The 12,577-nt window shown below is 41.5% G+C and overlaps 1 protein-coding gene across 5 annotated transcripts in view; it reads right to left on the reverse strand.

Annotated features, from left to right (window-relative positions):
• Positions 1 to 7,221: 7,221 nt before the first annotated feature.
• CUL2 (cullin 2) overlaps positions 7,222 to 12,577 on the reverse strand; it is an 89,418-nt gene continuing 84,062 nt past the window's right edge. For all 5 annotated transcript variants that reach the window (XM_014578525.3, XM_006133006.4, XM_075922692.1 and 2 more), the window contains 2 exons: positions 10,725 to 10,841; positions 7,222 to 7,796 (listed from right to left, as the gene is read on the reverse strand). In XM_014578525.3, coding sequence (XP_014434011.1) covers positions 7,665 to 7,796; positions 10,725 to 10,841 — 249 coding nt within the window. In that variant the 3' untranslated portion in view covers positions 7,222 to 7,664. The remainder of the gene's footprint in view (positions 7,797 to 10,724; positions 10,842 to 12,577) is intronic.

Consider the following 12,577-nt stretch of genomic DNA (forward strand, 5'->3'; position numbering starts at 1 on the left):
GCCCACAGAAAACTTGACAACACTCGGCACGCTAGTAGCCTGAGACAACTGCCTGTCATGCTGACCAACATTGTCCAATTGTTTCCTGTCCACCACTCCTCCATTTATCTGTCTCTTGTCTTATAATTTAAGCATAAACTCATTGGACCAGGGACTATCTTTGTGTTTGCCTAGTGCCTAACCCAACAACATGAGGTCCTAGACCATCAATCAAAACACAGGACTGGAAAAATCTTTGTCACCAAAGAGGAACTAGCACTCCCTTGTATCAAAGCATAAAGTACTATTATTTGGAGAAAAGTTAATATTTCAGATAAAATTACAAGCCTGTTGTTGTGGATATCTGGCTTTTCTATAGCAACAGTCACCATAATATTGAACTTTCAGGCTTAACCGTAAAAGAAGGGCACTATTTGTATTAGCTTTCTCCTCCTCACATTTCAGTCCTGTTACATCGATGGTACTTTACGTACAAACAAGGCAGCAGTGGTTTTAAAGCACTGTGCTATGCATCCCTGATAGATGTGACATGCCATGATTGATGCTGGCAGTCAGCATGTTTATGCCTCATGTTCTTGTCATTGCTATGGCTGGATAGCTGCATTACTGGTAGCAGTAGTGGGAAATTTGAAGAAATAAAAGTTAGAATAAACACAGCTGTGGAATTTAGATGGAAACAATTTGTGGTTCCTGCCATTCTCGGGCCTGCCAGCACTAGATTATTCTTGGTCTGTTTTTTAGTGCTTTGCAGAGAAAATGCTCAAGGTATCAAAATACTTTGAGATATTGTCTTCTACTTTCTGAAAGAATGGAAGAGTTAGAGAAAACAATGTCATCTAAGGGATTGAAAAAGCTTCTCACTATCTAGGCTTGACTGTCTCTGTTCCAGCCAGTGCCAGAATAACCATAGGGCTAATAATGCTATAGCCTTAGGCTCTCAGACAAGAGGCAAGGCCAGGTCAGGTAAGGGAGTCTGCTGGAGCTCTCCTGCCAGCAAAGAAGACAAGGCAAAGCAGCCCCCTGTGCCTTAGAAGGTTTCATTCTAAAAACAAAGCGAAATAGACCTGAAGTTAATCTTCTTTCTGCCCCAACTCAAATACTTTTTTCCTCAGTGGAAAATGTTGGGTAAGCATAGAATGATTGTGATTTGAGAAGGGAATGAGAACACAGACCTATTCCTGGGGACAGTTGCACTTTTGTAGCCTTATTGACTTCAGGCCCAGTTCCAGGAGAACAGATTTTTGCACAAGCATAGATTTAGGTCCCTTTTGCTTTTGCACACCTGGATAAATAGAATCTCATTCACTTTTTTCTTTGGTGAGCACTTTGAAGGGGGGTAGAAAAAACAAGGTCAGTGTGCCTTCTGCTTGATCCTTTACTCTGCACCATCCAAACCTGATAGCTCTTTTGATCTGTTGATTTTCAATGAAGTCTTTTTGTTAAGGGGGATAGAGAATGCGACAGGGGATAGCTCTGTTTTGTCTTACTCATTCTAATATTGGACATGCAGAGGACTGGACTAAATGACCTAGAGGTCCCTTCTAATCCTATGACTCTAATTGTGGAAGAGCTAATGAATACAGAGGAAATGTATTTAGGCTGCTGTCAACAGACAGAACACTATAGTTTAGTGTAGTAGATACCCCTAGCTCTCTGACATTAACCAAAAGCCATCTGGCGGTAGCTAGTGTCTCCACACACACAGTTCAGGTTCTTATCAAATGTCTATATCAGAAGTACTCAGATCATTTCCCAGTTTGATCTTACTAAATAATTTCTTGGATTCATATTACTCTCAGATATAGAGAAGAAAGACGACAAAGCTTATCTATTAGGATGTACCAAGTTATTTTGTCATATTGGATTCAGTGAGGTTTCCCAAACATTGAAACTGCATTACAGCTGTCTGTCAGTAATAATCACTAACTATAGAGGAGAACATTCCTTTTCTCTTCTAACAAGGATAAAAAATTTCTCTGATCCGCCATGACTCAAAAGCATCTCAATGGTTTGTCCCTTTTGAGCATTGTCAGGTCTTTAAACGGTGATTGCATCATTCATGACTTTGCCACAGCTAAAGTGGAAAAAAATGGAGTGTAGTGAGAGTAGAATAAATGTGTTAATTTTCCATAAATATGTATATAAATGCCTCACTTCATATTTTTTTTTGCAATATGCAATTCATACTTAGGCCCCTCAAAACCTTGTCAAAAGGAATATCTGGAGTTACATTTGAGAGGTCTGGAACACCTTCTGGAGTGTCTGGCAAGTCACCATCAGGGTACATTTCCCGGGGCACTGGATAGTTAAAACTGCAGAAGAGCCTTGGACTGAGATCCCTGAATATGAGGTATTGTCCTTTATGTCTAAAGGAGGGGTAGTAGTCATCAGTGCCATGGTCACTACTAGAGGCTGCTAACCATACTGCAGAGACTGGTTAGATGGGGTAAGTACAGGGGCTTTGCCTTTTGCTGGAACCTAATGACAGGTGGTGGTTGGTGTACCTAGCTCATCTTGGTGTGCCATAAAAGGGAGAACTCTGGTTCCTCAGAAATGAAGAGATCTTTATGTGAAAGACATCTAGAGCCAGAGAGCTATGGTAAAGACTGTGGGCACTACAGAAGCTCTCAACAGGAACAGAAAGCAAGAGGTGGTTGAATATAGTGCCAAAGGAACCGTTAAGGTGGCATCTCTCTGAATGCATACAACCTGAGGAAGATGGTGACAGAGAAAACAGTAGAGTTAAGAGGGCTCTGCATAACATTGGAATAAAGATGGTACTGGCGCCTTGGACTCTCTCATGCCATTACATTTTGATGAGTCTTGATTTCTGAAGAACATCAGGAAAGTTGAATCTCACCAACTCTACCTTGCAGGCTATTATCCTGGGAAGTCTATTTAGCCAATACTGAGGTTCTGGTGCTGATGTCTGATGGAGCCACGGAGGTACCAATTCAGGACAAGAAGTCTCCTCAAAAACAACCCTCAAGTGACTTATCTCTTTCTCTCAAAAGACAGACTTCTTTTAATACTTTTGGAGTGTTTCAGCTTCAAGTAGGTACTGAACTATTGGGGAAGGCAAGGAGGGGAGTGAGACCCCACACAGGTCTTATGGGAGTGTTGCCTGAAGAGCTTGTCTTATTTCCTTCTACACCCTGTAAAACTTAGCACCTGGATGGAACATGAGAGATTCAGACTGCCCAAATGCCTATTGCTCCAGGGGAAAAACCTATCGCAAATCTGGCAGGCTTTTAATCCCCAGGCTTTTGGTGTACCAAAAATAAGAGGCCAAAAGAGCAAAGGATTCTGTCCTTGAAACTGGGTGGAAGTAAAAAAGGGAGAACCTCCACTAAAGGCAACAATTTATACCAATAAGAAACAAAGAAAAAACACTGATCATGGAAGCAGAAACTAACTAGTCACTAGGAAGCAGAGGAGACACAATTGCTCCATTTTAAGCTACAGGCTCTTGAAAAGGAATGGGAATGGCAATGATCCACTCCTCCCTATATGCCCATAAGAATGTAAAAATGGACATACTGGGCCAGACAAAAGTTCCATCTAGTCCAGTACGCTGTCTTCCCACAGTGACTAAAGCCAGGTGTTTCTGAGGGAATGAACAGAGCAGGTAACCAAGTGATCCATCCTATCACCCATTCCCAATTTCTGTTCTGAAGCCTGAGGCTATGCAATAAGCAGGCACAGGCTAACCAATTCTGGTGAGGAGAGCATGAACACATGCACATCATACCGGAGAGCACTTCCAGAGACCCTTACCAGAAGAAACTATTCCAAAAAGCACCAATATTTCCCATAGCCTGTTTCCCTGCCTCTTAAATCCTGTAGTCTGTTATTTTATTATATTCCTGGATTTTATTCTCAGGCATGGGCATCCAGTATGCTAAGCGGGGGAAGGCTTTGCCTTCCCAAACCACCAGGCATGGCCCACCCACATTCTGCCCCCAGAATGCCTGTGTAGGCATAATGGGGGTGGAGTGTTGTTACTCCCAGCACCTGCCCTACCCACTGCTCCAGGGCAGGGAAGCTGGAGGTATGTCCACCTATCCTCCCTGTGCTTCAGGGGCCGGAGAGGTTTGGGCTGCACAGCCTCTTCCCTCCTTGGTGCTCCGGGAAGGCTGGGGGTGCGCATGTGGCATGCTGCCCTGTCTCCTCCCGTCCCCATGGTGGGATGGAACCCTCAGCAGAGAGGGTAGAGCTGTAAGCCTGCCTCCCACAGCCCCAGCTGCACTGATACTCCTCCTCCCCTCATGTTCACAGGGCAGGGAACTTCTTCACAAAGCAACATACACATCCATGAAGGAACAAATCCTATAAATCACTTGTTCAATTTTGTATACCACACAGTTTAAAGGTGTTCTAGTTTCTGGATACCATCTAGCAGATTATTCAGTACCTACAGTAGAATCCAAACATTGCCAGACTTTAGTACTTCAGATTAATTACCAGTTAATGGGAGGTACTTAACACTTTTGAGAATATTAGTATGGATACTCCTCCTAGTTCATTCTATATCCCCGTCACCAACATTATAGGATAAATTTCTACTCATTTATGGTCCCAAAGATATCACTGAAAAAATACCATTTATTAGGGCTGTCAAGCAATAAAGTTTTAGCACGATTAATCACGTGCAACTCCCTTCGCAACGGGGCAGGACTCTAGCTGACCCCAGGCTCCATGCAGCGCTGCCTCTTGGAAGCACTGCTGCAGCGTTTCTAAAGGGCAGCGCAAGGCGGAGCCCAGGGTCAGCTGGAGTCCCCAGCTGACCCTGGGCACTATGCAGCGCTGCCCCTTTAAGGCGCCGGAGCAACATTTCAAAGGGGCAGCAAAAGTGGAGCCGGAGATCATCCGGAGTCCCCAGCTGATCCCCAGCTTTGCATGCACTTCCCCCTTGAAGTGCCAGAACAGCAATTCAAAGAGGCAGCACAGCATTAGCGCCTGTGATTAACATGTTAATTTTTTTAACACATTAATCCTGTCCGGCATTAATCGCGGGCGTTAATGCAGGTCAATTGACAGCCCTACCATTTATAAAAAAATTCTCTCCTAAAATAGTTTTGTCTATTAGTCAGTAGAAACATTTTTCAGGATGCTGGTACATTTGCTGGGGAACTATGAACAGATTCGAAGGAAGAATACTTACTCCATGTGAAATGAGGTTACAGAAGTGGAGTACGAAGCCCGTTATTTTGAAATTATTTCAAAACAACAGGCTTGCTGCACATTCTGTTATTTTGAAATAAGTGTGAAGTGTAGACATAACCTGAGAGTCCTGAGATGAAGTTCAACATTACAAATAATGCAGTCTGATCTGGGAAAGAAAGTTGTGGGACACAACTTAATGTAAAAATAATTTTGGATTTTAAATTAAATCAATGTTCTCAACGTAGAAATTATCAATAATGCCGGTTAAAAGCAAGAGTAATATCAGGACAACATTTTGCTGGACAAAACCCACATTTCTGGATATAGCAGTCTGGCTGCAAACCATATATATTAACTGGCTTGTTGCAGATGAAAAACTCAGATTTAAATTGTCGTCACAGAATGGAACACACAAAGAAACTGTAGCTTTTTTTTAAATCAGTCTTTTCCTTCCTTTCTCTTTGTAGTTTGCACTGCCTCTTGTTGCATATTAGCACTTGCTGGTGTTTTGAGAGGACACTTGCCAGGTTGTTTAGATGCCAGGCTATAGCACAATGCTGTAAGGCAAGTTATATTACACTGTGCCAAGAATGACTTAAGTGAACTAACCCAAATTGAGAAAGCTGAATCTTTCCCTACTTTTCCCCTGGGGGAGGGTGTGGTTAGGAATCCATTATAAAGTAAAATTCAAAGCACTGAATACACAGAGCTACATTTTAAGAGAAGGGCACTGACTCAGTTTGTGTATAATAACCAAAGACATTGTATGGGAATGCCAATTATACTGAAATGTATGGATCTTTTAAAATGACTAGACATGTCTTGACTTGCCTGGAAAAATCATCCCAAGTATTACTTTTGACATTTTTAGGTGAAGTAACATGGAAGTCCCAGATGTTTGTTCTGCAGCCCTATTAGAAAAAACATCTGTTCAGTCTACAGCATGGTTCTGCAAAAAAAGGTTTGTAAGTTTGTCTTTGATCAGATCAAATGTTAGCATTCCATTAGCAAGACCCCTGTATAAACATATTTCTGCTGATATTCAGAAGGTGGATGTTCAGATTTCGAGCCAATTCTCAATTAGTGACCAATTATATTCCTTATCAGGAGTGCAGTAACTACACTTACTAGTTGAAGCAGGGGTCTCAAACTCCCAGTCCGCAGCCCAATTCCAGCTGGAGCAATAGCACAATCTGACCCAGGACTCCAAGGGGGCTGCAGTGTGTAAGTGCATCTGTCCATTGCCATCCCCCAAGGCCCACAATTGCCACCTCCTCTGCCCCATGGTACCCCATTCCCGAGTATGTGGTTCCAGGGATCACCGGGAGAGTCTGGCACCACGCAGCAGCGGTTGTGTCACTGCCATGGCAGCAGGAACTGCGGGGAAGCAGAGCAAGTGCACTCGCCCAGTGCACTCCATTTTCCTGTCGTCTCCTGCTGCCACAGGGGGTGCAAAGGGGCATGTCTGCTGCTACCGCTGGCCCTCGGCCCTCGGCCCACCGGTGATCCCTAAAGCCACATCCTCAGGGATGGGATGCCATGGAGGGACAGGGAGGAGCGATGGGAAGAAGGTGAGGGGCTTTGGGGCTGGTAATGAGACAGCTGCCCCCAAGGGAATCAGAGACTGGATTACACAATTGTTCCGAGGGAACTGGCACTTGGGACCCCTGAGTTAATGATTTGTGATAATCCATTAACTTCATGAATTATACTTTTTCTCATAATTACCTATTATCATCCTATTGTATATTGAGACACAGACAGAGAGGTACATATACATACATATGGCCTTTAGACATTGACAAAATATATCAAAATTAGCCTGATCCCAGATCAAGTACATGTTTTGATTTAACATAAATATCTTGTTTCAAAATACTGTTTTACTTACCATGTTTAGTATTTGCTGCTTATAAACAAAATTCCTATGAAAGATAAATGGGAGTGAATTCAAAAACAAACATAACTGGTATTATTTTCACAGCTTTTAAGGCTACAGAATATTAACAGGCATGATTTCATAGCTACTTTTATAGTCATTAACCTGGAGACATATTCCATTTCTTTTTTTATTTGACAAGCAGCAGTATCATGTTCATCTTTTTTACATTTTAATGTAGATACAATTATTAGGATATCTGTCATATTACAATATTTAGTTTAACTTTTTCTTTTAAGATACATTAAAAAACATCAACTGCAAACGTGAAGGGGAGGGAGGGGAAAGCATGGTACCCAACCAAATTTCCACATTTCAGCAATACTTCACTCATTCTTTTAGTAAAGTTTTAAGAAATGTCATAATGACATGAGCTTGAAATATCTATAGGCATTTTCATTGACGCTCATGACGTGGCACTGGTGATGTTGTAAACAGCAGAAAAACAGGGGCTGCCAAGTGACCAGGTATGGAGGCACACGCCTGCTTCTTCCCACAGGAACACACCAAACAGTGACAGCAATGATCTTCTTACAACCACGCCTGCTGGATAGCAACATCATGCTACATAACTGTATTCATCTGCTGAGGCCTGGCTTCGCTCAATGTATTGTTTATCTATCAGAACTTCAATACACTTCTTGATCATGCTGATACTTGGGTTAAACCTAGCTCTTGATTGGCTAATTACCTGTTGAAGAAAATCATTTAATGTATCACTCATGAACTTTGCTTCCAAACAAATGCAATATATATTCTCTAAAGCAATAAAAAAACCCACACCCACACAAAAATGATTATTACATACTATATTTCTCAGAGTTCTGAGAGACAGATAACCTCCATCAGGTTTTAGTGTCAAAAGATACATAGTGATAGAAATGTAGCCGTGTTAGTCTGGTGTAGTTGAAACAAAATACAGGACTATGTAGCACTTTAAAGACTAACAAGATGGTTTACTAGATGAGTGGGTCTGGCCCACGAAAGCACATAATCTAATACATACAAATTGTTTCTCTCTTGACTATATTTCTTTTATTGGTTGAGTTTACTTTTACTTATCAATGAACAGTCACAGCTAACAGTTTAAAGGCATATATATCTGAACACAAAAATAACAAAATATACCAAATGATAAACTCACTCTCCTGCACTCCACAACACAGGACAAATACAGACATTTGAAGAGAAAAAAAATGAGCCTTCAGTAATAAGTTCACTGTGATGACAGAGCCCATATTTTGAATGAAAAAACCTAAGAGACATTTTCTGTAATAGATGTCAGTCTGACAGTCTTAATTGTCCACATTTTATCCAATGATTAAGATTTCCATAACTGTATTTCACTTTTCATTCCTACAAAGCTAAGAGGGAATGAGCTAGATTCTGTACCTCCTTATGTATCATAACCAAATTACCTGATAACTTATAATCAATTACACTTGTGCTGCTCCAGCCTCTACTTTCAGAAACATGTATGTGATTTCAGACCTTAAGCCCCAGTTTTAAAAGTGACTTTAGCTCCTCAGTCCCTAAGCCCCAATTTCAAAAGGGATTTATGGTCCTAAGTCAGTAAGGCATTTTTGAAAAGTTTATTCTAAGTTTATTTGGAAGGTATGGCTGATCAGTGGAGAGTCATCAAAATACAGGACAACACTGTTGTCTCATCTTCACTGGGTGACATTCAATTTTTGTTTCAAATGAAGTGTAGGTTTTGCCTATAATGCTCTATATCAGGGCTGGGCAAAATACAGCCTATGGGCCAGATCAAGCCCACAAAGCTGCTGGATATGGTCCACTGGCACAGCAGGAACCTCAGGTAGGTTACCTATCTTATGAAAGACTGCGGCCCTTGAGCACTTACCAACTTCTTGATGTCATGGCCCCTATCCAAAATTATTGCCCACCCCAGCTCCAAAATTCCAGGACTGTTTTTCACCAACTACTTCCTTCCTTGTTCTATACTGCCAGAGTGGAGATCTGTAGAGACACCTGGGAAGGAGCTGCCAATTAGGTTGGTTTTTTTCCTGTAAGACTCCCTTGACTTGGTAATTCATTCCTTTTCTTGATACCAAATAGCCAAAAACTGGTCACCTAGGCATGCTGCCAGGCTTGTTGATTGGAATGGATTGTTGATTTATTTACTGTATTACTTGATTCTCATTGGATTATTTTAGTGTGTAGTGTAGGTGGCTTATCACATAGTAAAATTATTTGATTTTAAGTGATGGATGATCATCTAAACCCAGGTTTTCAAAAATGGCTAGAATTGAGGGTTTTTCAATTTTGAGGAGTTCCTACTAAGACACATTAAAGAGCCGATATTCAGAAGGTTGATGTTCAGATTTCAAGCCAAATATTCCAGATCACTGGTGACGTGAAAATTCTGGCCATACAGTTATGGATAGATGCTAATTCTGGGCTTCTTTGGGTTTTTTTTTGTTTGTTTGTTTGTTTTTTGAGTGGGGTAGAAGTGAAGGGAAGAATTAGTGGGCTGACATTTTCAAAGCAGTCTAGAGAATTTAGATACTTGTCTCCCATAAAAGTTGATATGTATGTTTACACTTAAACTATTTTTAAAACCTGAGCCATAGAGCAAAATGAAATCTAGCCTTATCATAAGAGCTCTGGGTTTATTAGGTATCACGGCGAACATTATACGTTGTTTTAATGCCTGTGACAACCTGATAACCACAACTTAAATAAAACTACTACATTCTGAATTAAAACAATTCTAGAAAAATTATTGACAGTCTCGTTAAAATATTAGTTCAGAGGTGTACTTGGCCTCAGTCTTGTGATTAAACACAGGACACAGGCATCAGTTTTTCATTTTGAGTATGTCTACACTACAGAGTTTTGCCGGAAAAACAACTGTTTTTCCGACAAAACTTGAGGAACATCCACACTGCAATTGCCTTCTTCCGCAAGAAAATAAGAACAGAGGGGTTTTTCTGGCATTGGTAAGCCTCATTCTACCAGGAAGAAGCCTTTTTCTGAAAGAGCTCTTTTGCAAAAAACCATGTGTGGATGGGGAAGAGGGAGTTCTTTTGGAAGAAGAGGAAAGAGAAAAAGCACAAGTGCCCTGGTGGCTATTCTGTCCATAGCAATCATAGCTTACATGCAAGAGAGCATCCATTTAGTCTGGATGCTCTCTTTCGAAAAAGCAGATCACTTTTGCAGTGATCTCTTCCGAAAAAAGTTTCTTCCAAAAGAAGCCTGAAGTCTAGATGTAGGCGTCAAACAAGGGTGGGGAACCTTTTTTGGTCTGGGGCCACTGACCCCACGAAAAAAATCAATCAGGAACTGCACACAAGTGAGAAGCAAAAATCAAATGAAAACCCCTCAATGACGTGGCCCCCGACTAAGGAGAAAGACACTTCCCACATTCCCCTCCTACTCTGGAGTCTTGGGGGACCGAGCTTAGTAGATTTTGTGTGTTCCGGCTCCACGATGCAGCAGCAGGGAGGCTAGAGTGCCAGTGCAGGCTCACCAATGCTGGGGGAGCGCTATGCCTTGGGGGCTGGATCCAGGTAAGCCAGAGGCTGGATGTGGCCCCCAGGCCTGAGGTTCCCCACCCCTGATTTAGACCATGGTAATGGACAGCATTTCCTCTTACCTCCTGAATAAGAGCATTATGTCGCAACACTTTACGTGCTTTCATGATACGGACTATAGCAGCTTGAAGGTACATTTTCCTGTCTTCATCTACAGCACTTCTGGTCTGCTCCATTTCCTGAAATATGGGGAAAATGGTGATGCTACAAACATACTAAGATCAATAAACATTCAGAAAACATCTACAATGCTTCTCACTTTGTTAAAAGAAAACAAATGTTTAACAATGAAAGCTAGTTAAATCTCAATTTTAGTTTCTAGGCAGGATTTTTATCTATGACTATAGCACACAATGCAAGTTGAAGTGGAGTTGGGGAATTCTAAAATAGCATAAAGCTCATTTTTATACTGGTTTGATCCCAATGAAGTTAATGTGCAATTCCAGTCTCTCTCTGCATAGATAAGGGAGCCTCAAGATTGCTGTTATTTACAATGATTGCTTGTGATACGCTATCCCTCAAACACCCTGGAACTCTCATATTCACTGCTGTGATGTAATGATGCTTTGTTAAAAGCTATGCCTTGGTGAAGTATCATTTTAAAAGTCTTGGTCTGCTAAACATTAATATCTTGTTAGATTGTGTTATCACTATATGTGACATTACGAAATTTTGCTCTGTGTGGGTTACTGAAATATGTTGTCAGGTGGGAACACTCACAACCCCCCATTCAGGAATAACAATGGGGTAGCTAGACAGTGGTTAATGGCTCAACAATACCCTTGAAGGAAAGAATCCCCAAAACAATATACAATGGAAAAGTCTCAGATGGAATATGTACACAACAGAAACTGCTTGACCAATAGAAATTGTCTGTTCCTCACATCACAGCAAAAGATCTTTCCAGCAAGCTGGAAGAACCTATAAAAGAGGGGAAGTGACATCATAACTTGGTCTCATACTCCCCACCACAGATCAACACTTGGAAGCTCATCTGGAGGACAAAGACACTGAGCTGGGAGTGGGTCAGCCCAGCCTGTGTATTGAGGATATATAACCTTCTTGTACCATTTGGCAGGGTGAGACACTATTGGATTCAAATCCGGTTCAGTTTGGAGAACTTCAGGAACAAAAATAAATTTGCAGGCTAAGTAATCTATATGATTACTATAGATCTATATCCCTGCTACTTACCACCAAAAATCTATCTTTCTGTAGTTAACAGATTTGTTTTAGGTAAAAAGGTTGTAAGGATATATTTTCCTTTGCAGAAGAAGCAAACTGAGTAAAAAACTTCCACTACTCAGGCTTCTGACCAGTCCAAGACAGGAGAGCTGGGGTGAATTGGCTTATCTATTGTTGAGGGTAGGAAAGCATTCATGCAGCTCAGCTGGGTGTGTCCCTGCCTGTGGATGTCTAAGTGTAGTACCTGCCAGGAACAGGAAGAGGGATATTTCACAATGTGGGAACAGAGGGCTCAGCAGTTCCCCAGTGCATGTTGTATCTTGGGGACCCCATCACACTGCTAACAGCTCTAAGCAGCCAAAAGCACAAAGTGCCCTGACCAAACATGCTTGTCCAGAAATGTGAACAGCAGGGAATGAAACTAGTGAAAAAGGATCTGTAGTCCATAACTGCCACCAACACATCCCTTTGGAGCTGGATATTTTAGCTTTATGAACAGATTGAACAGATATTGAAGCCTCATCTACATAAAACAGAATATAAAATTATAGACTCTCAGAATCCATATGTTGAAGGAAACCTTAGGAAGTCATTGGGTCCAACCACTTGCTTTGTCAATCCCAAATAAATTATCCCAGCAAGTCTCTGTCAAGCCGGGACTTAAAACTTCTAGGGATGGAGATTCTGCCACCTCCCTAGGTAACCTATTCCAGTGCTTCACTACCCTCCT

Source organism: Pelodiscus sinensis, chromosome 2 (genome assembly GCF_049634645.1).
Source record: "Pelodiscus sinensis isolate JC-2024 chromosome 2, ASM4963464v1, whole genome shotgun sequence".
NCBI classification, from domain to species: domain Eukaryota; kingdom Metazoa; phylum Chordata; order Testudines; family Trionychidae; genus Pelodiscus; species Pelodiscus sinensis.